General features: G+C 46.0%; 1 protein-coding gene across 4 annotated transcripts in view; it reads left to right on the forward strand.

Annotated features, from left to right (window-relative positions):
- The window catches only part of cux1a (cut-like homeobox 1a), a 51562-nt gene that overhangs the window by 13416 nt on the left and 11742 nt on the right, over positions 1–26404 (forward strand). For all 4 annotated transcript variants that reach the window (XM_078098319.1, XM_078098320.1, XM_078098321.1 and 1 more), the window contains exons 2-14: positions 3236–3346; positions 6725–6772; positions 10653–10731; positions 13194–13331; positions 14860–14983; positions 17110–17186; positions 17644–17710; positions 21992–22040; positions 23656–23757; positions 24269–24457; positions 24736–24794; positions 25091–25133; positions 25258–25354. In XM_078098319.1, the coding sequence (XP_077954445.1) occupies positions 3236–3346; positions 6725–6772; positions 10653–10731; positions 13194–13331; positions 14860–14983; positions 17110–17186; positions 17644–17710; positions 21992–22040; positions 23656–23757; positions 24269–24457; positions 24736–24794; positions 25091–25133; positions 25258–25354 (1183 nt within the window). The remainder of the gene's footprint in view (positions 1–3235; positions 3347–6724; positions 6773–10652; positions 10732–13193; positions 13332–14859; positions 14984–17109; positions 17187–17643; positions 17711–21991; positions 22041–23655; positions 23758–24268; positions 24458–24735; positions 24795–25090; positions 25134–25257; positions 25355–26404) is intronic.

A 26404-nucleotide genomic window follows, 5' to 3' on the forward strand; every position in this document is an offset into this window, starting at 1 on the left:
TTGACACTGGCTTTTTAAATTAAGAATAAACCCTTGAGGAAAGGATACTTGTCAATGCAAATGATATGTAACTCATATGTTGAATATGACTCTCTTACTGTCTGGATATGCATTCATAACAATGATTCTAAAACAATATGTGTTTATATCAATATTTGACTTGCTATGTTTGCTGTGTTAACCTCTTTGTTCAAACTAAAACATGCCACGTCTCTTTTGGCTCCTTGGTCAGCCCATCCTCACATAGCGGCACTGCCATTACTTTAGGAGGGATAGTGACAGATGTTGCCTTCCCGATTCATCGTTCTATTAATTTATCAGCTATCTTTAGCCACCACAGTAATGTAAACTGCGATGTGGGTTCTACCACGGATCAGGTATCTGGACCAATTGGGCACTGACGGTCTTCACTCCAAAGAATTGCAGTTATTCCATAATAGCATATCGTATGAAACAAACTCAAATGTGAGCGAAAGCACACCGGCTGTGCTTTTTTCCAGCTCGAGTCTCTTTCGGACACATAAACTGAGCACGGGTCAATCCGGGTTAATTTAGCCACAAACCGATGTAGCCGCATTCAGCGAAGCATAAATCCAAAAATATTTGTTCAGTATTTCACCCAAGGTACTTAAATATGACAACCTATCATGCTCATGTGCTGCTTGAAATGGGAATAGAATCGGTCCCCCGATGGTCAGTAAGATTTGATGCGTGTGAACAAGGGACGGGCAGCAATGTGCTCTGTGGGATGTTACGCTCCATCAGCAAGATGAGTGTAAAGTCTGTCCGTGTCTGCTGATGTGGACAGAGCATTTGCTGCTTAGTCAACACCTGACTGGGTCTGAGGGGTCTTTTTTATTTATTCTGAACTGAGACCATGCCCATAATTACTTCCCCACATGGCATCGAACCAATCCTCTTTTCATGTGTAATGTGTTTATTTAGCTTAGCAGTGAGGTTTTTTCTTTTTTGTGGGGGGGGGGGGGGGGGGGTGCGGATTTGGTAGCACATTGGGATGTATGCAGGGTTTTGGAAGGGGATTGGAAATAATCAAGGGCGTCATGGATTGGCACATGACCTCTTAAAGTATAACCCTAGTGCAGGACTCTGGTTATTTCATTCATCAATTTATATAAAGCAATTTTTTGTGTCAAATTTCTTTTTAAACGTTTGGAGAAATGATTAAAAAGACTAAAAAGCAATCTCATAAGTTAATAAAGATTGTATTTCAACTGAAAAAGCAATACAATCTGTACATTTCCTTCTCTCATTCAAATAACTGAAGCATGACCAGTGGTTTATAATGAAATAGTTTTTAAGAGTCTTGTGGTGTTGAAGGTTAAATACTTACAGCTGAGATAAGAGAGCCAATTGATTTTAGATTATATGGACAAAGTAATGAAAAACAAACTTGCATATCTTTCTCGAGCTTTATTCTTCAAATGAATGCACTTAGTTTTAGGACACACATACTCTTATCAATATCCTGTACTAATCGGTCACTCGTGCCATTTTACTTCTCTAGTAATTCAATTTATGTACAAATCATGTTTGTGTTAAAGGGCACAGCGTGAATGATTGACGCCATTATATCTTTGCTTTTGGGATGCACCTAAAATTATCCTGGTTACTGCTTATGCCTTGTGAAATCTGATCAGGCAGCGGTCCAGTGACTTATTAAATGATTTAGGGTGATTAGTCTTCCGGCCTAACGCATCAAATTTTTGATTAATGTCTGCACAGTTGGTGTTAGTATCTCGAACCAACTGGGCCTTACATTCTTGTTCCTGTAGCTAATCTTTACCGATATAATAATTACACCTCTATTCATGAACTAGAGCATTCATTTTTTGACAATTAATTTAACGTGATTAAAATTTATAAGGTTCCTCCTCTCATCAAGCGTTGCTCAAGCTTCTGCACACGCTCGAGTTCACTAACAGATAGTGCAGCTGCTCCATGGCCACGGGCGGACAGGCTGCTACATCAACTGCTCCATCGGCAGCTAGAGCAGGATGCCATGTAAGCGAGAGAGTCGCTTTCTTTTTTTTTCTTTCTCCAAACGTCCTGTGCTACTGTGTCTAAAATCCACGGCGGACGACAGCCGACCAACATTTGTTTCGCATTTTCTTTCAGGGTTTGTGGATAAAACCAGATCAAAGCTGGTCAGGGAGTTAATCTCAATGCTGATGGGGGGAGGAGGTCTCCTAATTAGTACTCGATCACACTATTTCTTTAGAGGGTTGTGTTTTCTTGTGTGTGTTGGGGGAGGCGTGGGCGATGCACGGAGGTGGGTGCATGCGTGTGTGTGTGTGTGTGCGCGTGCATGAGTGTGTTTTGGGACCTTGTCAGCAGACTGAGCCACAAGGGCCCCTGTGGTAATGTGTGTATTAAATGATTAGTGTGTTAGTTAGCATAACGGCCCTTCAGCAGCGTTTAATCACTCTCAGGGGTGGGCGGCCTCACAGGAGGTGGATGGGAGGGGGCAGAAGAAAAGGGGGGAGGCGGACTAAAGGGAGAGGAGAGAGATTTAAGCAGAGGAGACGGCACTGCTGGTTGGACGGGGGAGTGCGTGATCTGTAGAGGGTACGGAAAAGTAAGGGGGGGAGGGGGGGGCATGACAGGAGGCAAGAATCCAACAGAAACATAATCCAGCAACTCTCACACACTCAGCAGAGAGAGATACAATCTTTACAAGGCCTGAACGCCTTGTTAGTGTCAGCACTTGGCCCATCATCTGGAACAAGTCCCATAAATGGCTATTAATAACAATGCAAAATGGATGCGGATAAAGGCGGACCATGACTCAGTTTGACAACACTGCTGATAATCGCTGGTGCTATTTTGAGGGGGGGGTTGACAGTCGGTAATGGTTTTGAGCCATGTGCAGAGTTGTCGTGGTCCGTTGCTGATTGACTGACGGGGCCGAAATGGAGGAGAACGCACTGCTACACGATGGACCCTTCGGTTTGCACTGGTTTTCGTTGCCGCCACATTGTCCTTGTGGTGTTGCTCTCTCGCTTGCGCTGCGGCAACGTACTGGTTCAGCGGAGGCGGGACGGGTGGTCTCCAGAACGCCAGATGACACGAGGACTCTGTTGTGCAGTTAGAAACACATTTCCTGTCTTGTTATTCTTAATTCTAACTATGATGACCGAGACAATAATACGTATGACAAACCGTGTCGCTCTCGAAAAAACAAAAACAATAATAAGGTGTGTGTTTTGTGTTGCAGAAAGAACTCGACGCCACCGCCACACAGCTTGCCAACAGACAGGACGAGAGTGAACAGTCCAGGAAGAAACTAATCGACCTGAGCCGTGAGTTCAAGAAGAGCACACCAGAGGTGAGAACATCACATATTCCCAGACATGCACCAACACACAGCACCGCGTGTGTCCCGCTTTGACAATCGTCAATCTGTGTTTTCTCAGTGTCTCTTCTCCTCTTGGTAAATGTTGCCGTGGTTATTTACTGAGAAGAAGAAGAAGGGGAGGAGTAGAGATGCGGGCTTGGCGCCCAAAAATAGTCTCTCCATTAGTTTCCCTGAAATCCTAAAGAGACAAAACCGAAAACCCCTCAGGAGTTTGTATTATCTGACCTAGTTTTTTTTATGCATGCAGAAAGTGTGGTCCGTGAGTGTGTGTGTGTGTGTGTTTGAGGGGGGGGGCGGAAAGATACAGAGCAAGAGAGAGAGAGAGCGAGAGAGTGTGACAACACTACTAAGTGGGATCAGGAGGGAATTCTGTCCTGTTCCTGTGTTCCCATCACTCCTCCTGGGAATATTTGTTTCATCTGTTACCAGGGCAACGCATTTTCAACCACACAGCGAAAACAAAGTATTGTTGTGTTATTATTGGTAATGTCACCACGGTGAATTATTGATGGCAGCATGAATTATGTATGAATGGAGTAGACTGTGGATAGAAAATGGTCAACTCTCGGCGGAGTTGACAGTAAGCGTATTACAGTCACCACAGCGGCAGGATGGTGACTGACTTCAGCTGGTGGGCCGCCCAGTGTGGAGCAGTATGCTACCTGCATGTAGGAGATGCTAATCCCCCTTTACTCTGCACATTCATTCCCAATCTCATTTTCTGGTGTAACCACTTAACCAGCAAGCACGCAGGAGGCAGGTCGGACAGACACGCACACAGAGAAAACACCCAGTGGAGCGGAGGCACACACACACACACACACACACACACAGAGGCAGATAGCCGCAATCACAGAACAGGACCCACACATTCATCAGTGTAACAAGGCTGTGATTTAGGAAGGCTCCTCTGGCGTCTGTGTGGCCCCTGGCATCTCCCTGGTATGTGGAGGAGGAATCCGAGCCAGCGACAGGATTCATTACAGGGCCGTAACAGCTCAATGGGAATCGACACTAAAACTCCCGGGCGTTCCTGAAAGGTGTGCGAGCGCGCCGAGGCCGCCTACCGACGGGGGTTGGAGGGGAGGCCCCGTAACACGTCGGCGGCCCTTGCGCTTCGATTAAACGCTTCGCCCCGGCCCGCCTCGTGCGGCGAGACGGCGCCTTCCCCCACCCCCGTCTCCCGGGCCGCTTTGTGGTGGAGTGGCCTACGGAGCGGCCTGTCAGCTCTCTGTGGTCGGCACCAGTCAGCGGAGATCACAGTCACATCAGATCAGACTGCATTAGGCTGAGCGGGAGTCCGCCTCTGATCCATTATTCAGCAACCAGGAGACCGGCCCACGTTGACTGTGTCTAGTCTGCCGAGCTGTACTCGGCGTGAACTGCACTCACAGTCCGCATAATAACGCACGCACACACACAAACACACGCACGCACGCTGGCTTTTGTAGCATTATGAAAGTAGTGCAAAGAAATGTGGCGTGAAAACAAAGTTTCCATAATTCATTAGCGCCGACACACTGCTGAATTTTCTTTCCGGAGACTACATCTCACTGTGCTTCCTAAGTTGCCTGAATTATTCATCCACTTCTTAATTTCCTTTTAGTTAGTCAAGTCTCCTTCACCACTTCGTTATAAAGGCAAAGGGTGGGAATGGCTGTAAAATGTCCCAAAGATTACTAGCCACAGGCAGTGCTAGTAAAACAACTTCTTTTTTTTTGTGTGTGTGTGTGTGTGTGTGTGCACACATGCACATACTCCCGTTTGTGTTTAGCTGCAGGGCAGACAGACAGCGAATGGGAGTTCTATACTCCCTGGAGGATTCCTCGGGTTGGCCTGTCTGCTGTCTGCCGGCAGCTCACACACCAGCCATCCATCTCCTGCTGCCTGGCCCCCCTCCTTTCCCGTCGCTACACACACACACACACACACTATGGTGTCTATGTGCATTGTTATGTTATATGGTCATAAATCTCTGGACGGTGAGAGGGCTGAGGAGCGGAGCACGGGCGTGTGGAGCAAAGGGGTTCAGGGTTTGGGTGTAGCAGTAGGTCGCCTCGGCGTGTTATTTGAACGCCTTTTGTCTTTGTGGGTCCGGTGTGTGTGTTTGTGTGCGTATTGCGTGCATGCAAGTTTGTCGAACTCCTGTCACAGCTACCCAACGGCAAGGCCAAAGGATAGGGATAAAATTCATATTGGGTTCAATCAACTTTGGCTGAAAACGAGGAGTGAGTGCATGTAATCTAAAATCTAGCAAATTGAATTCACAACTGGAAAATTAGGATGTAATCATAATCTAATGCAAATGACAAAACCGACGCTACTCTGTCGTTTTGTGTGGGGGCTGTTCTGTGTGTGTGTGTGTGTGTGTGTGTGTGTGTGTGTGTGTGTGTGTGTGTGTGTGTGTGTAAGTCAGAGGAGGAAGGGGAGGCTGGTGGGGGGCTGAGAGTGGGGTGGCGGTCATTATCCCCAGCAGGGGAATATTGAATTGGCCCAGACAAACAGCCGCAGCGACCCCTGATGAGGTAACAATGGGGGAAGGGTCGCCAAGGTCATGACCTGTCCTCAGCCCCAGACAAGCCTGTCTGGACCAACCTGGGATTAGGCCCGGCCCAGACACTGGTCCCAGGTCAGTCGGGGATGCACGCTCGGTGCAGCACCGGCTGGGCTTTTAGACAGTTTTCTAAAAGGCGCAGCGTCTCCCGAGCGCACATCTGTCAGAACCGCACATCTTCATTAGTCCGTTTCGGGAGTATTTGTGTCCACAAAGCGGGCAAACCAAATGTTCCTGTACAGAATGTCCTATTCTGCCGCACTTTTTACCGTACGCTCCAGTTCAGTTTGTCAGGGTGTAGGCTCGGCCAACAGCGTGGTGATTTGCATGTTCCGCTGATATATTCTCTAATCTGAAACCGCTGACTCGTACTGTAAAGTCATGCGATGGGACTTGCGGGATAAAAACCCATTCGCTCTGTAGTAAAAACTTTGCGCTGACACAATTTGCATTAACCGTAGTCTTACTCACGCACACGGCCGCGTGGGGCCTCTGGGTGACCCAGGTGGTGCTGCACCTGTTCTTATAAGAAACGCAAAGCACCTTGAGGTACAAACCCGGCCTGTTGTGTACCCTCGTGTTCGTCACTGGTTCACGCACCTCTCCGTTATTCATTGTCCATGGATAAAATGACTTGACTTTTGTTGATCCCAGTGTGGTCTGCTAGCGTGAAACTGCTCAAAGAAGCACTTCTGAACATCACTGCCGCACGGACCTGTTTATTCGCTGTTATTTATGATTAAAATTGGCTGACTGATTGTTTCCCTAACCAACTGGTCTCCCTGTCTTTTCAGGATTTCCGGAAACAGGTCGCCCCTTTGCTCAAGAGCTTCCAAGGAGAGGTGAGTAATTGGGAATTTAGACTAGTATGGCGGTAGACACGCATGCTCAAGCGCGCGGGGTTTATACAGAGCGTTTTTTAAAGCCCCTTTGTCCCTCTCAGTGCCCATCGCGCCTTCATCTTTCCTCTTAAATCGTCATCTCGTCTCTCGTCTCTTCTCCTCCTTCTGCCATCTCCTGTTCTCTCTCTTGCCACTATCTCATTTCCCCTCTTTCCTCTCCTCTCTTTTCTTCGCCGTGCTCTGCTCTTGATTTTCTGTCCTATTCATGAAGTCCTGTAGCCCGAGGGTGTGTTTAAATTGCATCCTGCAAAAAAAAAAAAAAAAGGGAGGAAAAAAAAAAGCCAGCACAAAACCGCGGCTCTAGCCAGTCACAACTCAGCGAATGCTATTTCCTCAGACTTTGTTTGTCTGCATGATTCGGTGGGGTTATATGTGGATCTGGTGAATCACAAACCCTTTTTTCTTTTTTTTTTTACTCATTGTGGCTCATTTATTTACTTTCAATTAAATGCTGCGCCCTAGGTTTCCATGTACCTTGACCTGTAAGAGGTGACTTTTGTCTGTGTGTGTGTGTGTGTGTGTGTGTGTGTGCTACATCATACTCCCACAGTTCCCCTCTATCTCCTCCTCCATCATTTTGGCCTATTTCCATCGTGACTCCTCCTTTCTGGCAGGCAAGCATTTCCAGTTCACTCCCATATGTGAAAGTCAGAGGGTAGGAGTGGAAGCGGCTGGTTTAGACTGGGGCGTTCTTTGGGGTTGGAGTGGGTGGACATTCAGCCCAGCAGTGTCTCTTCTCGAGCGCACACACATGGAGACACACACACACACACACACACACTCTCGCAAACAAAATCATCTCAATAGACAGTGACAGTTGTGCTTTGCTACTGGCCATAGAATATTACAGTTTAACACTGGGTTACTTTCCATATTCTTGTGTTAGAGCAGCAACCACAGCCAGTGGTTATGTAAAAAAAAATAAAAAAAAGCTGTAACTTATAGTGGTCCCACCATGTTCTGCTGATCATCCGCAGTCTATTTAGAGAATAGAAACGGCAGCAATATAATTGTGGCTTTGTCAGCTGTTTCCACCATCCTCGTGTTGACACACCTCGACGGCGTGCACACCAGAACTCGCGCAGTGGGTGGTCGCCGAACTGAGAAAGACATTATCTTATGGTTGTTGAGATAATACTGTACACCAGCGCCGGTTCTTAGAGCAGCCCATCAATCAGTCAACTATTTTGCGCGCTTGCATGCCACAACACGAGCAGCTCGGAGGATGTGTAATTTCAGCCCGGCTTTGTTTGCTCACCCCCCAGTGCTTTGATCAAGGACAAGACAGCACCAGAAAGCAGAGGGTCTTCCTGTCAAAAGTCCCACAGTAACTCAACCTTAAGCATTTTCCCCTCAGCTCGGATCTTTGCTAAGTGAATGTGGAACCCAGACAGAACAATAAAAAAGTTTTATCCCAGGAACTTGGAGGTCTTGATACTCTCTTTAATCTTTGTCATTGAAAGGTGGATGCCCTCAGGTCATAATTATTACCAATAACAGAACTGTTTCCACAAAGCCTCAGTTTGCTAAACGGGTTAAGTATGTGTGTACGTGGGGGTTTTGTGTGTGTATGTTGCATGCTCAGTGTTCCTTGTTGGTCCATCGATCAGATAAGCTTTTCCATTATCCAAGGCTTCAGTCTCTGCTTCCCATAGCCTCCCCTTATCAGACTCCACTGGGGCCCATACACACACACACACACACACACATGCACGCACACACGCAGGTCAGCCTGATGCCCTTCACACACTGTGGGTTAGATAGGGGAGCGAGGCGGTGCTGAGTGATGGTGGTGGCACATGGTGCTGACGTATGTACGTATGCGCTTGTGTGTGCGGATGTGTCAGGGAGCCCTTTTGCAATTGCAAGCACTTCTCCTCGGTAACCCACCGATACTGGTGAGGTATCATTTTTGTCACTTCATTTGTTTTTCTGTGTGTGTGTGTGTGTGTGAGGGGGGGGGGGGGGCAGGGAAGCATGTACTAGCAGATGTCAACGGGATTGGTTGAAAGAGCTGCAGTTTGGTGCAGCAGGGTTGTATTTGCAAATCCTGGGTGGTCTTCTAATGGCTGTGGTCCTGCAGTTAACCTGCCTCTAACTGCAGGGTGTGTCCTACATTAAATGTCTATTTCCTGCCTCCCATGTTGGGCTATATAAAGCTGCTGTACCACTGACCTTGGCCCAGTCATTGTACAGTCACGCAGCCGGTTTCCTCCGCGGCCATCGGCAGATCGCTCCTTGCGTTGGTTTGGGAGCATTTGTGTTTCCTCTTCGTTGTAATATTGTTGCGGCCGATCACAAAATGTCCTACACACACATGCGTGCGCGCACATTTCCGAGCTGATGAACAGGTTTGGCGTTGGTGTGTGAGAGGTATTAGTACTCGGCATCAGTAATCTCCCATTAGCGGCCTTGCATTTGAGGATGCTGATCGCTCAATGTCACACAGCCCATGAAGAGGGTGAAGGACATGATGCAGCATGATGCGAGGGTGAGATATAGTCGTAGGGCGTAGTGTAAAGAGACCGGAGCCCTATGCGTGCCAGATCGTCATTAGCGTGTGACGGGGAAACATGTGAGAAAAGACTGACACTGAAAAAGATTGAGGGGAAAAAAAGAAATGAGTCAGAGAACATGGAAGTGATGGGAGGGAGAATTCAAGAGAGCGAGAGACAGACCGAGGGGGAAAAAGACATAGAGAAATCAAGGGGGGGAGAGAGGGAGAGGGAGGGGTGCTGGCACAGGCCTACTCCGGGCCAGATGTTTTGCGGCTAAAAAACTAGAGATGAATCAAAGCCATGTGAAGAGATTTATTAGGTTCCCATAGGAGCCCAGGCAGTATTACATGTAGGCCGCTCTGTTTACAGTGGCAAGGACCCCTAAACCACCCATCAACTACACTACTGGCTTGGCTGGGAATGTGAAGACTTTATATTTGGACTTATTTAGGCTTTTGTCTTTATTCCTTTTCTCTCAGTGAATGTGCTGGAGGAGCTGGAAGAGAAACACAAGGCTGTTTAGTCTGAGTGCGCGAGCCAGAGGAGTCATCTGTAGCTCTGCCCAGCACAGTAGCACCCTCCGAATGTCTTCATTTGGCATCTGTTTCCCTCGATTTAGACTTGATTTCAGATGCGTTTGGCCTACTCTCTGTGTCTCATATTGGCTTGTGACACAGAGACCACAGTAGAGCCCGCTGCCCAATATGTCCGCATTGACAACATTGTTAAAAGTTCCCCCCGGAGTGGTTTTTCAAATATTTTTTAATTTTTTAGAATGAATCCCTCATGGATCCAATCTAATCCTGTCCGTTTCAATAATATCGGTGATGGAAGGCATGCCGTGCCCTCTTGTGTTAATGGCTGCAGCGGTAATGCATCCACACTGTATTGCCGCTAAGAGCCGACTGAATAATCTGCCCCTGCTGTGGCTGGAAAGACTGAGCCAGCTGTTTAATGATGTCAGCGTGCTTGAGGGGGAACGAGCGCACACATTTGCACACGCACCGGCACACCGACTTAGGCGCACACACTTTAGGACGGACGCGGCACGCGAAACGCATCCGTCATCGGGCTGAACAGCTGAACTGACTTCACGGGGAGGGAACACCAACGTCAAGACGACCGCCGCGATTGCATGCAGCACAGCGACGCGCAAAGTGAGGAAATGCTGCTATGTCGCCGACTCTTGTTGTGAAATTAATGGGCCTGCCTTTTTGGAGTGCGCGCGTGTGTGACGATCAGTTGTGAGGCGGTGAATCTGACACTTAAGCCCCCCACACCGCCCTCAGTTTCTCTCTCTCTCTCTCTCTCTCTCCTCGCAGATCGATGCCTTGAGTAAAAGAAGTAAAGAAGCAGAGGCCGCCTTCTTGAACGTGTACAAGAAAATAATTGATGTCCCAGGTAAGGCTACGTTTTGTGTCCGTCCTGTGTGTGTGTGTGTGTGTCTACGTGCGTGTGTTTGTCTAAACGCCTCCCCGAGTCCACCGAGCATGATGTGGAGACCCCCTTATCCATGCAGACAGCACCAACAGGGGATAAGAAAAAAGCCCGACGCCGTCCCTCTGGTGCTCCACTGCGCATCCAGGCGTGTGCGACACCTTAACATGTCCCCACGAGCGATCCCCACTGGTGAAGCCTTTAGAGGGTCTCAACAGAAGGTGCGTCCTGATACGGATGACAAGTGCCCCAACGATTGTCTCTCGCCAAGTACGCACATGAGCAGTCACGTTTAGCACGCTGAGGCCGTGGAGGGACAAGCAGCGCGCGCACACACACACACACACACACACATACGCACACATATATAGCCATGGAGCTACTGGTTGGCGGTTTTCCGCTGTATGGGAGCCCTGCAGGGGCCGTGTATGTAGGGATGAGAGAGGAGTCGAGTTCATGTATAGCGTAAGGAGGTCATCAGATTCCCACATGGATAGACCTACAGTAATATCTTTGGATAGTACTGCTCCCAATAAGTCAGCGCCAGCTCTGACGGGGCTATTCTTAACTTGCAGCGAGACAATGATGTAATGCCTGATGCACACACACGCACGCAGACACGGACCAGCCTGACTAATGCTGCAGTCTTGAAAGAGGAAACAGTGTGTTTAGTTCTGTCTTCTATCAGCTGAAGGCCTGTTTAGTCAGCCCAGCGTGCTCTGCTTTAGATTAAAGGTGTCTGGCGAGAGCGCTCAGCAGCAACGGCCCACAAGTCAAACTGCTTTTAACAGGCTGCACAGTTGATGTAGAGGCGGGAGGCAGGAGGGGGGGGGGGGGCTGCTATTGTGAAGGACGAAGGTTTGATAAGAGGGAAAGAAAGTTGATTTTCAAGGGCGCCGCGGTAGATACGGGTGCAAATTCTGGGCATACTGTTAAGTTCCTCAGTATTTGTTTGTTTGTACTTTTTGTGTGTATTTGTCTGAGCCCGTGCAGTAGTGCACACGTGTGTTTAATGACAAGATGTATGTGTGTCAGAGCTTAGCCCTGCATGGTGTGTCACCTTGACAGCACAAAATCAGCATGAAATTCCCCAATCGTTCTCTGCTGATCTCTCATTAGCATAGTTAAGATATCTAACTGCGTCAGACATGAGACGCACGCGCACACACACACACACACACACACACACACACACACAGCCCTTACCCCCAGCTGTAAGCTGTCAGTTCCTCTTATCTGTACAACACACACACAAACACACACAAACATGCAAACTGCTCTTTTAGCTGGCATGCTGATGAGCGTCGCCTGCGTCTCTTGGCTGCCTGTCACCAGTCTGCCACCCATGAGCACCAATCAGATGTGATTGGCCTGACTGACAGGGCTCTCTTCATCACACTGACAGTTAACCCTGCTGTGTGTTCACAGAGATGTTGGTAAAATGCCTGCAGAAAGTTGTCTTTCTTCCTTCTGTCTCTTGTTTCTTTAATCTCTTATTTACCGTGCCTATTTCACGGCCCTCACTTTGTCCATCTGTCTGCTCCCATGTTTCTCTTTTTTTTTTTTTGAGGCTTTCAAGCTGCATCACAGTGAACCCTTTAACTGATCATAGACCGGTAATCTTTGTTGTTAATGCATGTCGCCTGCGTCCATGTACAATTTCATCCAGTTCTATTACTGGGTCAGTTGACACGTTATTCCTCCGTACACCAAAGTTTATCTCATGCTAGGACAATAGTCACTGTTGATACAATGGCTGATAGTGTATCACTCAATAACCTTTATGGATAAATACTATGTGCAAAACTAGTTATGACCTTTCCGCGTTGTTAACGTGTTACAGCGACACAAACGTGTACTGCGTATGGATGTATTTGTAGCGGCCCTTTTCCAAATTCTTTGTTAATATCTTGTGTGATTAATTAAATTCCAATAGCAATATAGGGGTCAGTATCTACACTCAAAGGTTAACATTTAAACAAAAACTAGTAATTATAAATATATACTCAAGTATATCTATATGAGTATACATATATGTATGAGTGTACAACGGATATGGAAAAGGAAAGGGCATAATGGTGCAATTGAAGTGCTGTCTGACTGATTGGCCTGAGGAGACTCACTGTTCCTGTGTCTGGTTGTCTTAGTGCTCTGCCGTGTTATTTTTAATATGTGGTTAGTAATTGTAATATTTTTTTGGCCATGCCGGATCCTTTAATCCTCCATAGGGAGATCAAAGGTCAGGGTCAGTTCTCCCGGAGCTGCGAGAGATTCATCGCCTTGCTCAAGGACACTTCACCCGGGCAAATGCCTGCTCTCGCAAGGCCTTGACTATAGTTATTCCTAGCCCGCTACGCCACATCGCCGCCCTCGTTTGTGTAATCTGCCTGCCAGTGTGTTAATGTGGTGCGTTTTGTCTCTGCCAGATCCTGTACCTGTGTTGGAGCTGGCTCAGCAGCTGCAGCTGAAGCTCCAGAGGATGCACGACATTGAGACGGAGAACACCAAACTCCGTGAGACACTGGAGGACTACAACAAAGAGTTTGCAGAGGTCAAAAACCAAGGTTAGACACGGGATACATGCAGAGCCGCACAAACCGGGATTTTTCCTGACTTTGAGAGGGGGCACTGAAGTAGGCGCACAATTAATCACATGACAAACTGTGATGTACCTCCGGTGTGGTTCGTTCATTTCGTTCATCGACTGCATCTCCCTCGGAAATGATGATGATGAAAGATGATGATTTTATTTTACTTTTTGGTTTGGCTTCAATAAAAGTATTAATGTGGTAACAATAGTGTTAATAGTGTTCCAACTGCTGCTGGTCTGAGAAATTCCCCCCAAATATTTTATTCTAATCCTTTAAGGTAATCTCACTATTTTTGGCGTTTGGACAAACTTTTAACTAAAAATATAAGGTCAAAGAAACACGGCGGTATTTAGAGGCCCTTTTCAAACGAAGAGGCCACATTGAACATATTTAATGCCCTATGAATGATTCAAAAACACAAAAAAATGTACAAGTTTTTACATTTTCAAATAGGTTTTCAGGGGGAAAAAACATGAGGCACAGTTTCATGAATAAAAAACGACAGGCTACCTCGGGGTAAAGAAAGATGGAAAAACTGACACAGGCACAGAGATGAGTGAGAAGCAGTAATAAAAGTGCTGTAATTTCAGTCAAAAAGGAGCGAGGGAGCGAGCGGGCAGGGAATGTTTTGGAATCCCCCTTTCCTCAGTGAGAGTTAATTGGAACAGCTCGATAGCGGCAGGGTTCCATTCTGCCATTGATTTTCCTGTTCCCTCATCCTTTATCCCTCCTTCCCGCCTCAATAGATGGGGGATATTTAAACCCCAAAACACACTGTGGAACTCCCACTCCTGTTAAACGCACACGCCAACTAGTCCGCACACACACTCACACACATACAAAAGAGTGCAGGGGCCATTGATCCCTGCAACCTAAATGTTTAAAGTTCAGTTAAGCAGTTAAGGGGTAAGAGGGCTCTGAGGGGACTCTCCTCTATTGATTATGTGTCAGAGCAGTGAGACTGGAGTTTAAATCACACGCACGCGCACACAAAGTGCTAAGAGCCCTCAGTCAAGTCAAGGCAGCGCGCGGCTATGCTCTTTATCACTGTCTCACTCACTTATATCTTTCTCAGAGAAACACACACACATACACACGGAGGCCTATTTATTACCCCAGTTATGTGTTGGATTTATTTCAGGCGCCCCCATGCAGCGCTCAGACGTTTGCAGGTTGTGGGGTTTCAGCGCTAATGCAGTCGTAATGAATACAGCATATCTGCTCTTGTCGAACGGTGAATATTGTGTACCAGTCATGGATGTAGAGATTAGGCAGAAGCCATAGGGGCCAAGGCTCCTCGTCTGTGCCGACAGTGGGAAGAATGTAGGGAATGAAACGCGGTTCCTTAAGCAAAGGTCAACAAGATTATCGTCATCACCGCCATTTATCACCCTTAGGAAACTACTACAGTCCTTTGTCTTCGTAGTTTTTAAGTTGCCTATATTTGAACCGCTCCTTGCTTTTCTCTCCACGCATGACTTTCTGCTTTGACCTTCTGCAGAGGTGACCATTAAGGCCTTGAAGGAAAAGATCCGGGAGTACGAGCAGTCTCTGAAGAATCAAGCCGAGAACTTGGCCCAAGAGAAGCAGCTCCAGCTACACAACGACTATGCAGAGAAGGAGAGGTACGACTTTCTGAGTGTGTATGTGTGTGTGTGTGTGTGTGTGTGTGTGTGTGTGTGTGTGTGTGTGTGTACACAGCAGAGGTGTTTCCAGCCATAACATTTCGCCATTCCAAACCTTTGGGTCATTATACTCTCAGACTCGACTGCTTTGATGCTAATCTTTGAATGATAGATTTGACATTCCGGCCTCTATTCGGCACAGCCGTTCACAACTTCATTATTTCTTCTAAGCTAATAGTCCTGTTTTTTTCTCAGTTATCCCTTTAATCAATAAATTGCTGCCTTTTGCCTTTTGCCATTGCCTTCCTTGAACAGAAGAATGAAGAAATGGAAAAGATATAAAAGACAAAGCCAGCATTTTTGTCGTGTGGGCGCTTGCCTTTCTTGTCTTGATGGGAATCAACACCCCAGACTTTTTTGTCCTTACCACAATATCTTTCAGCTTTTTTTGCTCCAAATAATTGCTACCACAGACGTCTACTGTGTCTGAAAATATAAAACTAAAGAAAACCTAGAAAATGCCTATATAATGTCAGAAATTAGGCTTCAGTGTCTCTTTATTTTGGTACAACGTATTTCATTCTGATCTAATGTCGCACTTCCTTTCCAAACCCATTTTCAAGGCATTTTGAAGTGTGGTTTTCAGATAGCTCAAAATTGCTGCCAGATATTTAAGGAGCAGCAGGAAAACAACGCTGGCTAGTTTTATGTGACTCCATTGAGGGTGAGCAGGCGTTAGAAGCTGTGACAGATGTATCCGATCAGAAAATGTTCAATTATGAAATTGAGCAACTCTAAAACCTTAAAACCAATAGAAAAGTGAGCCATAGATCGCAGCAGCACGTTAATGAGCAGTTTTTATTGTTAATCCGCAGTCCACCATGAAGAAATAACAATGATCTGTTAAGAGCTCTAATGCTGATGGAGTGACGTACACTAATTGTATGTGTTGGTGCAAACAAAGAAACACGGTGGGTCGCAAACGTCCTTAAAAAGGAAGAAAAGATGTTAATATGAGGTTAGTAATGATTTTCTCCAGTTTGTTTGTTTACACGAGACTTCCTTTGTGGCGGTTAATCATTTAGCAGTAATTTGGATACTGTTTGTAATCCATTTCAACTTTAGCTGCAAAGAGGTTATACAAGGGGCTCATATCATTGTCACAGATTTTCTCAAGAAAAAACTCCCTGCCGATTAAGATGTTTTTACATCCAGTTGCATCATATAATTCTCTAAAAGTACGAAGCACTGCCAACAAATGCTGCTGACTTCTTTTGCACACTCCATGCAGACATTAAACCACCAAAAAGAAGAAACTTTCTCAGTCATTATTATGATCAAAGTCACGCGCCCACTTATTAATAATTAATTAACTAACTAATAAGACCCCTGTTTATGAAACGTACATTTCACAGCTCATGTTTCCCCTCGTGTCAATCATCTCGTTTGCCTTCAAGCTTGTTGCCCTTTTCAGACGTGCAGCAGAAGATCAATTGTCCAACTGTATTTCCTTTACGTCAGTGTTTTATAGGCCCCTTCCTGTCTGCAGAGAGCTGACTTCCTGTGTCTGAGAGCGGCAGTAAATGGATGGCACCTCTGATGCGTTTTGTCCTGCTAGGAGCGAGCGAGGGAGGGAGATGAGAGGATGAAGTAGAGGGCAGGAAAAATGGAGATGACAGGAGAGACGGATTGGCGGAGAAGGGGGGCATCAAAGTGTTGCCATAAAGACCCTCTTTGTGCTAGATTATTGATGTTTTTACCCGCAGTGGCAATTTCTCAGCACAGCCCAACTTTTTAAATGCTAAGAAACAAATCTATTTTATCCTTCTGACGCCACCTCTCCCCCTCTCTTACTGAACCCTCCCTCCCGCTCTCCCCCCAGGGGTGCAGCGTGCCCCAGTGGCCAGACATTCCTGCCTAATAGGGCTGCTTAATGAGGAGTGGGTTGTGTTGGGAGGATTTTTAGTGGGGAAAACACTTCAGAAAGGGTGGGAAAATAGAGAATAGTTGAAGTTGCCACAAAGTGTGAGCCCAAGATTTACTGACTCAGTATCTCTATCTGTGACTTCTGCTCCCGGCTTTCTTTTTCTTTTCTTTTTTTTCCCCCCTTCTGTCTGCCTCTTCAGGAAACTCCAGGAGAGCCAGGACTCCATGTCCTCAAGGTTGGAAGAGGCCGAACACAAAGCCCAGTCCCTGCAGACAGGTACCAGTCTGCTCCGTTTTTACAGACCCGCGTACAGTTTTAACAGGCCTGGATAACAAGGACAACCATATCACTAAATTTGAGACGGAGTTACATTTGAAAGTGTCTGAAATCCTCAAGTGTTTCTTACTGGATTTTCATTTTGGAAGACGACATCCCCAGTGAGGTTTAACACTCAATCTGCTTCATCTGGACTAGGTGGGTGTGGTTTTATCAGATTGACCGTGGCCTAGCAACACAGGAAAACAACCCCACCGCTTTCCCGTTAGAGCAGTGAGAAAATAACCCAACCGCTCTCTTTGTAAGAAAATAATGTGTGAACATTGTAGCAAGAATCTGTTATGGAAATTTGGTTTTGGTGCCTTTTTTGTCAAAGTGTGGTTCAAGCTTTTCATTTGAATGCTGACCTGGAAGGAGGGAGTTTGTAAGTGACGGGGCTCTTTTTACTGTTTTACAGCACTTGAAACGACTCAGGCCGAACTCTTCGATTTGAAGACCAAGTATGACGAGGAGTCCACAGCAAAGTATGTGTCCTGGTGATCTTTGTGTGTGTGTGTGTGTGTTTCTGGGTGACTTCTCCCCCCCGGCTCCTCCGTACTCTTCTCCTGACATAATCATCCTGTTTATTGAATCTCCTTGCCTGGAAACCCCCCCTGTCCCTCTCTCTCCCCTCCCCCCTCTCTCCCAAACAGCTGGATTGTCTCCCGCAACGCTCGGCGGCCTCCAAATCCCAGCATTACCCACGCATTGTAAATACTGACAGGGATTGTAATGCGTTGTGCAGCGCCAGTTTTGTGCGCGGCGTGGGCGAAGGCGAAGGCGCTGTCTGATTCATCAGGGTAGTGACGGAGACGAGGGGCTGCAGAGGGGTCACGTTGAGAGCGCAGACTAAAAGCCACGCAGGCTTCTGAAAGGACCTGTGAGATAAGGTGGCTTCAATTACACGCCATCTATCATTATTGATCTTATAGTAGGGGCGAGGATGAGAACAGAAGCTTTTCCATGTCAGCCTTCCTCACTGTAAAGTGGCACTTTATGACTTTCACACTCTGTGCTCCTTCGGGGTTAGGACGAGATCCGAGACCGGCATTCAGAAAGGTTCAGATTTAAGAATACAACCGAAGCCTTTCATGGTGTTTCATTGGTAATTGGTACTGCAAAAAAACATATTGCACTTTCCTTGGAACATGAGCTCCTTCTTTAAGTCCGGGACTGTTTATAAAACAGTCAAGGGCAGCCTGCGTGCGACCTGCACACAAAGTACAGCAGGGTATCAACTTGGCTTTTAAGGTCCCCCCCCCCCAACCCCATTTGCCATGTCCCGAACTCGGTGTCTCTCCATTAACAGAGTTGTTACATTGATTGGCTGTTAAAAACAGATCGATCCCTCTTCTTCTCTTCTTCCTGACATTACCCCCCTCCCACCTTTCCTTTTCCTACCTCCCTCACTCCTACACGTTGTATCCTATCTCTTACATCGTGTGTTTGAATGTAGGAGGGAGATACGGCACGCAGAGACTAATCAATAGGTTTTAATTTCTGTCAAACCCCCCCCTCCCTCCATGACCATACTGCATCGCTCCTCTGCACTTTCTCGTTTTTTTTTTACACTTTCTTTTTCTGTCCTTGTCTGTTCCTTTTATGTCAGAAGAAAAGCCATTTTGAAAAGACACGTATAGTAGGCCCCATTTGCTTACAGAAGCTAATAAACACATGCCGGCCCACATCCATACACACACACACTCACTCACTCACTCGTGAGCCTGAGGCAGTCAGGGTCCTTGACTATGTGGCGTGCTGTGATCTGAAATTTTAATGCAACGCTTTAAAGCGCACACAAACCCTCTCTAACCCTGCACCCTCCCAGTCCTTGGAGTCCTTCCCCCGTTTACTGCTTGGCTGAGCAAATCGCCAATGTTTGGCTGAACACAACTTTTAACCCTTTGACTGCATATATTTTAGCCCTGCAAAACACAAATGCCACACATATTATGCACTATTTCAACACACACACACACACACACACTCTTGCTCTAAACTTTCCACTAAGGAGGACATTGCGTGACAAATCCCCCATCCTCTTGCTGCATTCGGGTAATCTGCCTTTTAAAATACACAACACACACATGGACATACGCACACTCCCTGAGAATTTGGTCGATGTGAGCGTCAGCGGGAGGCGGGCCTGCAGATGTAGCGTAGCCCCCCGTCTGCGTTGCCGCTGTGAGGGTCTGGCTGGCTGCGTTTTACCCGTTTAGTCCCTGTTAAAGATTAATGATTTATTGATCCCCAGCCCCACAGGATGCTGTGCGTGTGTGTGCGTGTGGTTATGTGCGCGTGTACGTCCTCTGGTTGTCTGTGTGTGGCCTTATCTGTGCATAAAGGCTGGATACCATTTTGGGGAAAACCATTTAATTGCCGATAATTAGAGAAGAAAGGCCTGTTGCCTGTGTCCATCCCAGGCACGCACACACAAACCCAAAATGGCGCACCACGCAAACACACACACACACACACACACACATTCTCGCAGCTAGCTTCTTTTTAAGCCGCCTTGAAATCCCCAAGGTAACACGCTGTGAAAACGCAATGTGGGGAAAGCCAAGGAAAGAAAAGGAACGGAGTGATGAAAGCTAGAGGGCAAAAAGCAAGCCAGGGGCTGGAGGCTACAGCAAGGAAGAGGGGATAAGGGTGTGATAGAGGAGGGAAATGAAAATCTAAATCAGGAGAATATCCTGTTGGCACCCCAGGACAGAGGCCAAGGAAGAGAGGGAGAAAGATGAGAGCGGGGAGGTGTAAGGGGGGAGAGGAAAAGATGAAAGGAAGGAAAAGTGCAGGGCAATAGGAAGGGAACGGGGTTAAGGGGGGGGGGGGGGGGGGGGGGGGCGAGGCAGGCAGAGGGTGGAAAAGAAAAGGAGCGGTTGAGTGAGGAGCAAAGGAGAGAAGATGATAAGAGATGAAAAGGCCTGTCTGAGATGGAGGAAGTACAGTAGGGGCTTAGAGGCTTGTTTCACAAGTCCTACAGTACTCACTGATGTCACTTGTGCAGCCATTGGCTTTCGCGGTACAAAAGAGTGTGTGTTGTTCCCGTGTGCTATTTTCCTAGCGCAGCTGTGCGTGTACTCCATAGCTCCTCCCTGTGGCTGCTGTATGGAGCTTTGTAGGTATGTTTAGCAGCCTAAAATTAGGATTCACCCATACGAAGGGCCCTCCCTTTAGTACTCGGTGTTGGATGAATTAATTCCAGTGGGTGCATTGGCCGGACACGGACCGTTGTGCTCTGCCCAGCGACTGACTGACTGACTGACTGTATCAGGATATGCAGAAAATCCCTTTCCTGTGATCTGCTTTGGCCCTCAGCCTCTAGCTTTGCCTTTTATAATTCCCAAATACAGCCAAATCCAAAGGTTATTTAAGAAGACTTTGTGCATCTGTACTTTGATTAAATGATCACATTTGGAGCAGGAGCTGCTGGTGTATTTGGGTTGCATTACTACCCATAAATGCTCTCCATTACAAGCTTTTCTGGCTTGCTGGATCTCTGACCTTACATTTGTGTGTGCCGTAGTGCGAATGAGTGCGCACGTGCGTCCTGCACACTATAGCTTAAGACAGGATAAAAGCTATTGAGGTAGTGTACTATTATGTTGCTTAAATGCAGGCTCGATCCTTTTAACTGTTGGGGAAAGAATAAAAGCGCAGAGTGAAAAGCTCTCCCACCCACATCTGATTTCTTTCTGCTGCATCGCCTGTAGCGCACTGTTGACCTAATAGCAACTGTGTCTGTTTTGTTAAACACATTCAAATCAGTAGTGCTCAAGCCTATGGGACATAGCACTGTTTCTCATACGGTGCCACACAAATACAAAAGCTGCGTGGGTTATTGGGTTCACTATCAAAAGAATTGCAGTGAAATCAAAAGGTCTTAGTGGACTCTGCAGTGCACACATGCGCTCACATCTTTGCACTTAATGCCGCCCGTGTATTCTTATCAGCGAGTAATGTCTTAAATAAACATTCATGTACACTGGTGACTTTGAGCGGGTTAAAACTTCCTAACTTCCAAATACACGCACAGACCACTATTTAACAGGGGGGGTAATCGTGTTCGAGCAATTATTTTTGCTTGGTTCATAACCTATAATTTTTGTTTAGCTGGGGTTTTGTCTTCGTCCACAGAGCTTTACGCTCCATCTTTGTTTGCAGGATCGTGACAGGTGTTCGCGTCACTCACAAAAGAGCGTTATTCAGATATTTTTTTCCCCCCAAGTTCAGGAAGACGTGTTACTGCGGGGATGTTTTCCTGCTGTCTGACCTCTAGCAAGTGAGAGGTGAACCGTGGCCTCCATCCAGACCATTAGTCAGACACAATCACACAGCTTCATAGCAGATTAGGGGGCTGTATTAGGATTTAGAGCTCTATTAATGTAATCCCTCTGTTTTAGTGTGGCCTGGGTTTAGGGGCTTACATGTGCACACCCACACAAAGACACGCACACGTACACACATGCCTAAATACATGTATGCATGCACGCATACAAGCTGTTTGGGTTATGGAGTTCACAATCAATGGATTAAGGTGAAATTTAGACAGTAGCTTAATGGACGCAGAACCGGCATTCTCTAAATGTGTTCTCTTTGAACCGTCTCGCACGCACACGCACGGGATGTGTCCAAGTGCACTTTTTCTTCCCGGGATTCACTTATCTATTCATCCACTCCCTGTTTTCCTCTGCATGCTGTATTTCTGAGTCTCGTATAAGCAACATCACATCCTCTGTAGTAACAGAAAATGTCTTTCTCAGGGCCGATGAGATCGAGATGGTGATGACCGATTTGGAGAGAGCCAATCAGGTAACCCACGCAACATTATTGCTGATTTCGTGTTTCTGTATTTTAACACAGCATCATAAAAAATACAGAAACTGCAACAGAGTTTGTCAATTAATGAAAAAAAAATAAAAACGAGTGAGTTGATTTTATTTGTTTCTTCCTTTCAACAAATGTCCTAAAAAAGACAAAAATACAAACCTGTCAAAGGAGAACCGTGGGGCCCAATGTTTCCGTGGATGTTGCATCATTATATATAATACATAATATTGTCTCAGTCGTACATTTTCCACTTGATTCCGTGCACATCGGCCTGCTGCTGTCACCAGAGCACCAAATGTGTATTAATCCTCATCTATAAATAGTCTCCAATAAAACTACAGTGCCCAGCTGTTTTAGGAGGTATTTATCTTTTTTTGTAGGAACTACATATCCATGACCCTGTTTTTACAAAACGATTTACATCTTGGGGAACAATCCACCTTGTAGCTCTAGGCAGGGAAAGTTTGAAAGAATTGAGGGAAAACCAAAACCAACATTGTGTTACTGTTAGCTTTATTCTTTTGGGGATTTGTTAAGAATACCCAAAACATAGAACACCACCTTTAAATAGAAACTGTCTAATGTTCATTAACCATACAATGTGGGTTATGTTAACCCATAATAATGTTGCTTATCACTTTTTAAGGCTGTTCTTACGTTTGCTACACACCTACTAAGCCCGTCCAGCTAAAATAAGCCCCCCAGCGCCTCCTCTGCCCCTGTGTCGTAAATATTTGTTGGTATCTGTTAATGTCATTGTTGTTAACTTTCATTATTAGCCCAAGAGTATGATTTGTGGCTAAAGGGGGTAGCATGGGCATGTAATGTTAATATTGGCCTAAAGGTTAGCGCTCCAACCATAATGCCACACACACTATTCACACTTGTGATTTGAGGTTTACAGAGGATGACAGCATGGCCTCCAGCTCAGTCACAGACTTTTTATACGCTTTTATATGGAGAAAATGGAAAACAGGATTTTTCTCTCGCGACTAGCAGTCCAACTCCCACCCAGTCAATAACAGCTCTCAATATGGTTGCAATTATGAACGCTGTGCATTCGGCTCCCTGTAACTCCTAATGATGGCAAGTTGGCTAGTGTTGCAGATGATTCCCAACTGGAGCATGGCAGTAGGGCCGTAAAGACCAGGCAGCCGGTATTCTCTATTCTTACGTCTTATTTTAATTAGGAAGAGTCCACCTTATGCGTCATCCCACACAAGCCTCCCTCCACTCTGTAGTATATGTGGTAGCCATATATTTTGCATCAAAGGGATCTAGTTCCTGAACAATGTTGAGATGATTGCTGGTGCTGTCTCGTCACTATCGACAACAACAACATCCTCCTCCAAAGAACACTTAGCTGCTGCCACGTTGATAAAGAGACATGATGGCACAACAGGTAGAAGTTTTCTCTTTCTTGGTCCTCCTGCTCGCTCCATCCACATTTATTAAGTGGGTTTTCAACCGCTCTGCGGGGCAAAATTGACACAAAAGGGGGAACGTGTACACCAAGTGAATTACACAGTCGCATTGAATTGAACGTCAGATTGATCACGTTTGACAGTGTTTGAAACCCCTGATTTTCTCCTTCCAGCGAGCAGAAACGGCTCAACGAGAGACGGAGTCGCTGAGGGAGCAGCTGTCCTCGACTAACCTGTCCCAGTCCGGCAGCCCGGCCGAGGCCGACACCGACACGGTAACACGACTCGCCGCCGCGCCGATTTACACACGGCGCCGTATTGATAGGCTAAAGATCAGTGGGCCGTTTTCCCGCTCGCGCCGATCGGCAGTTCAATTTATTGGAACGCTGTGGTCACTGATTTGAAAGGTCAGGTTTTGCAGTCACTCACCATGCAACTAAGGTTGTCACGGTGGCAATATGTGATTGATGTATTGATTAACTGATTTATTTTGACCCAGTTAGCAGCCTGCAGAAGTGACACTTAGTTAGAGACCGTCTGCTGCACCAAAATATATGCTTCATAGATCCCTCAGTGTTGGGTAGAAGGGATTGGTTGATTATTTACCTCCGTTCATTGATCCAAGGGGGGAGGACTTTTGAAAAAATAATCAGAACATTGATCAGCGTCTGTCTTGATTTTTTTTAAAGTGATTTATTGATATCTGAAAGCCAACCGTAGTATTGGTGATTTTATGAATACTTGTATGGGTTTTATTTTTTAAACCGGCGTCCTATTCGGTCTTAGGAACAGCAGGCGGAGGCAGCGTCCCACTCAAGTCTGGAGGCGGAGCTTAGGGCCAAAGAGAGGGAGACCGCCCAGCTGGTGGAGGATGTCCAGAGACTGCAGGCCAGCCTGACCAAACTCAGAGAGACTACCAGCTCCCAGATCACACAGCTGGAGCAGCAGCTCAGCAGCAAGACTGCCGTTCTCAAGGTACCAAAGGAACACAAATGTTCATGTTTGTCTTTTAATTAGATTCAGGAATTTGAGAATTAAAGAAGATTTCTACATAACATTTTGCCTACTTTGTAGTGAATTCCTACCTTTCTAACTGTATTCACAAATTTACACTCGCTGTTATCTAGACGCTAGGTGACTTCCCTCTAGATTATAAAGTGAAGTCACCGAAAATAAGCACATGAAATAAAAAGATCCAAAGATTGCTTTTATTATTTAGACATTTGCATATAATGCCATCTGTTTTTTTCCAGGAACTGGAGGACAAACTGCAGAAGCAAATTGACTATGAGGAGGTGAAGAAGGAGTTGAGGTGAGGACCACACACAGTGTAGTGTTTTGTGCGTGTGTGTGTCCAGCACAGTTCTGTTTATTGCATGTGTTTGATGTCATTAACAATGTTAAACAAATATGTGCCGTCATTTAAAGTCTGTAACTCAATTGAGGGCCCTCATGAATGGTCTGTAGCTTCATATACTGTGTCTGTTCTGCTCTTTTTCTCGATCCTTTTAAAGAGACCGAATTAGAGCCAGCATATCACACAGCAGATGTGTGTGTCTTTGTACAGGGCTCATATAGATTTTCTTTTCTCTTGCTCTCTTTTCTCAGTATCCTGAAGTCTATGGAGTTTGGAACATCTGACTCTGTGCAGGTAATAGTGGCAGTTCCAATTAATCTTCACATTATATTGCACTAAAGTAATTCAGTTTCTAATAAACAATATTGTACATTCAAGCCTTTTTTAAAACATCTGTTGTGCCTGCCCCCTCCATCAGGACTCCTCCAAACCTCTGGAGGTGCTGTTGCTGGAGAGGAACCGCAGTCTTCAATCCGAGAGCGCCGCTCTGCGCATTGCCAACACTGAGCTCAGCGGTAAGTCTGCCAGAATGTAAGGTTGTAGTGAGGGTCCACTGACCCTCACTCAGATCAGCAAAGACGAAATAACAGCGGAAGAAGTGGAGTCCAGCGTTGATTGGATCTTAGATGAGGGTTCAGCAGCAGGTAAGGCCGTGAAACAATGGCATCAGGTTAGACCGGCAGATTACTTTTCTCTGAGAATACTTAAACATTTATTAATGTTTTGGGAATTGTTCGTAACATTGGGTCACAATATGCAAAAAGAAATGCAAAACGTTCTCATGGTACAGAAATACATTTTCTTTAGTCCCGCACATGACGGAGAAGAGGAAAATGAATGTATTTTGAATGCACCTGAATAGTATCAAATATGCACCATACACAAAAACGGGACGTCACACTCTCGCTCCTACATCGGGTCTCTTACCCTCTGCAACAGTGTTTGTGGGTTTGAAATGTCATGGCTTTGGGCTTGAATATTTGAATAGCTTTGAATTGATTAACATTCACAGTAAGGGGAGCTTACTGTCTTACTCGATCATGTTACCGTCTCGATGGTTATGCATTAGAATAATATTTCTCTTAACGCTTCCATCATGATGGATTTTAGTAGTTGCAAGACTGAGAAGATAGAGGTTATATCTTTTATATCTTTGTTTTGGGTGAATGTATAAATGTAATCAGTATCTATTCTGGAAAAAAGCGAATTTGGAGTCAGAATAAGCCGAGCTATACGGCCTCTGTTTTTTGGTGACATTCATCTGTTTTATGTTCAGCCATAAAAAAATGTTTTTCAATTCATTTTTATTGCTCAATTTTTTTTCTCCCCTGGATGTATTTTTTTTATGAACTAAAGACTCTGTTGCTGCAGCCACCGTGGAATAATTCAGTGTTTAGGAACACGCTACAGTCGCCTTGAAGAGGACTCACATGGTGTATTGGCTATCTAAGGATCATTTTACCTCGTACAGTTACTTCCACTTTGAGAGAGGGAGACTGGGCCAAGCTAATCTGCCTAAGTGGCACAGTGTCAATTGTTTTTTGTCCTTTTTGTCTTCCAGGCTG

The sequence above is a fragment of the Gasterosteus aculeatus genome, chromosome 1 (genome assembly GCF_964276395.1).
Source record: "Gasterosteus aculeatus chromosome 1, fGasAcu3.hap1.1, whole genome shotgun sequence".
NCBI lineage: Eukaryota > Metazoa > Chordata > Actinopteri > Perciformes > Gasterosteidae > Gasterosteus > Gasterosteus aculeatus.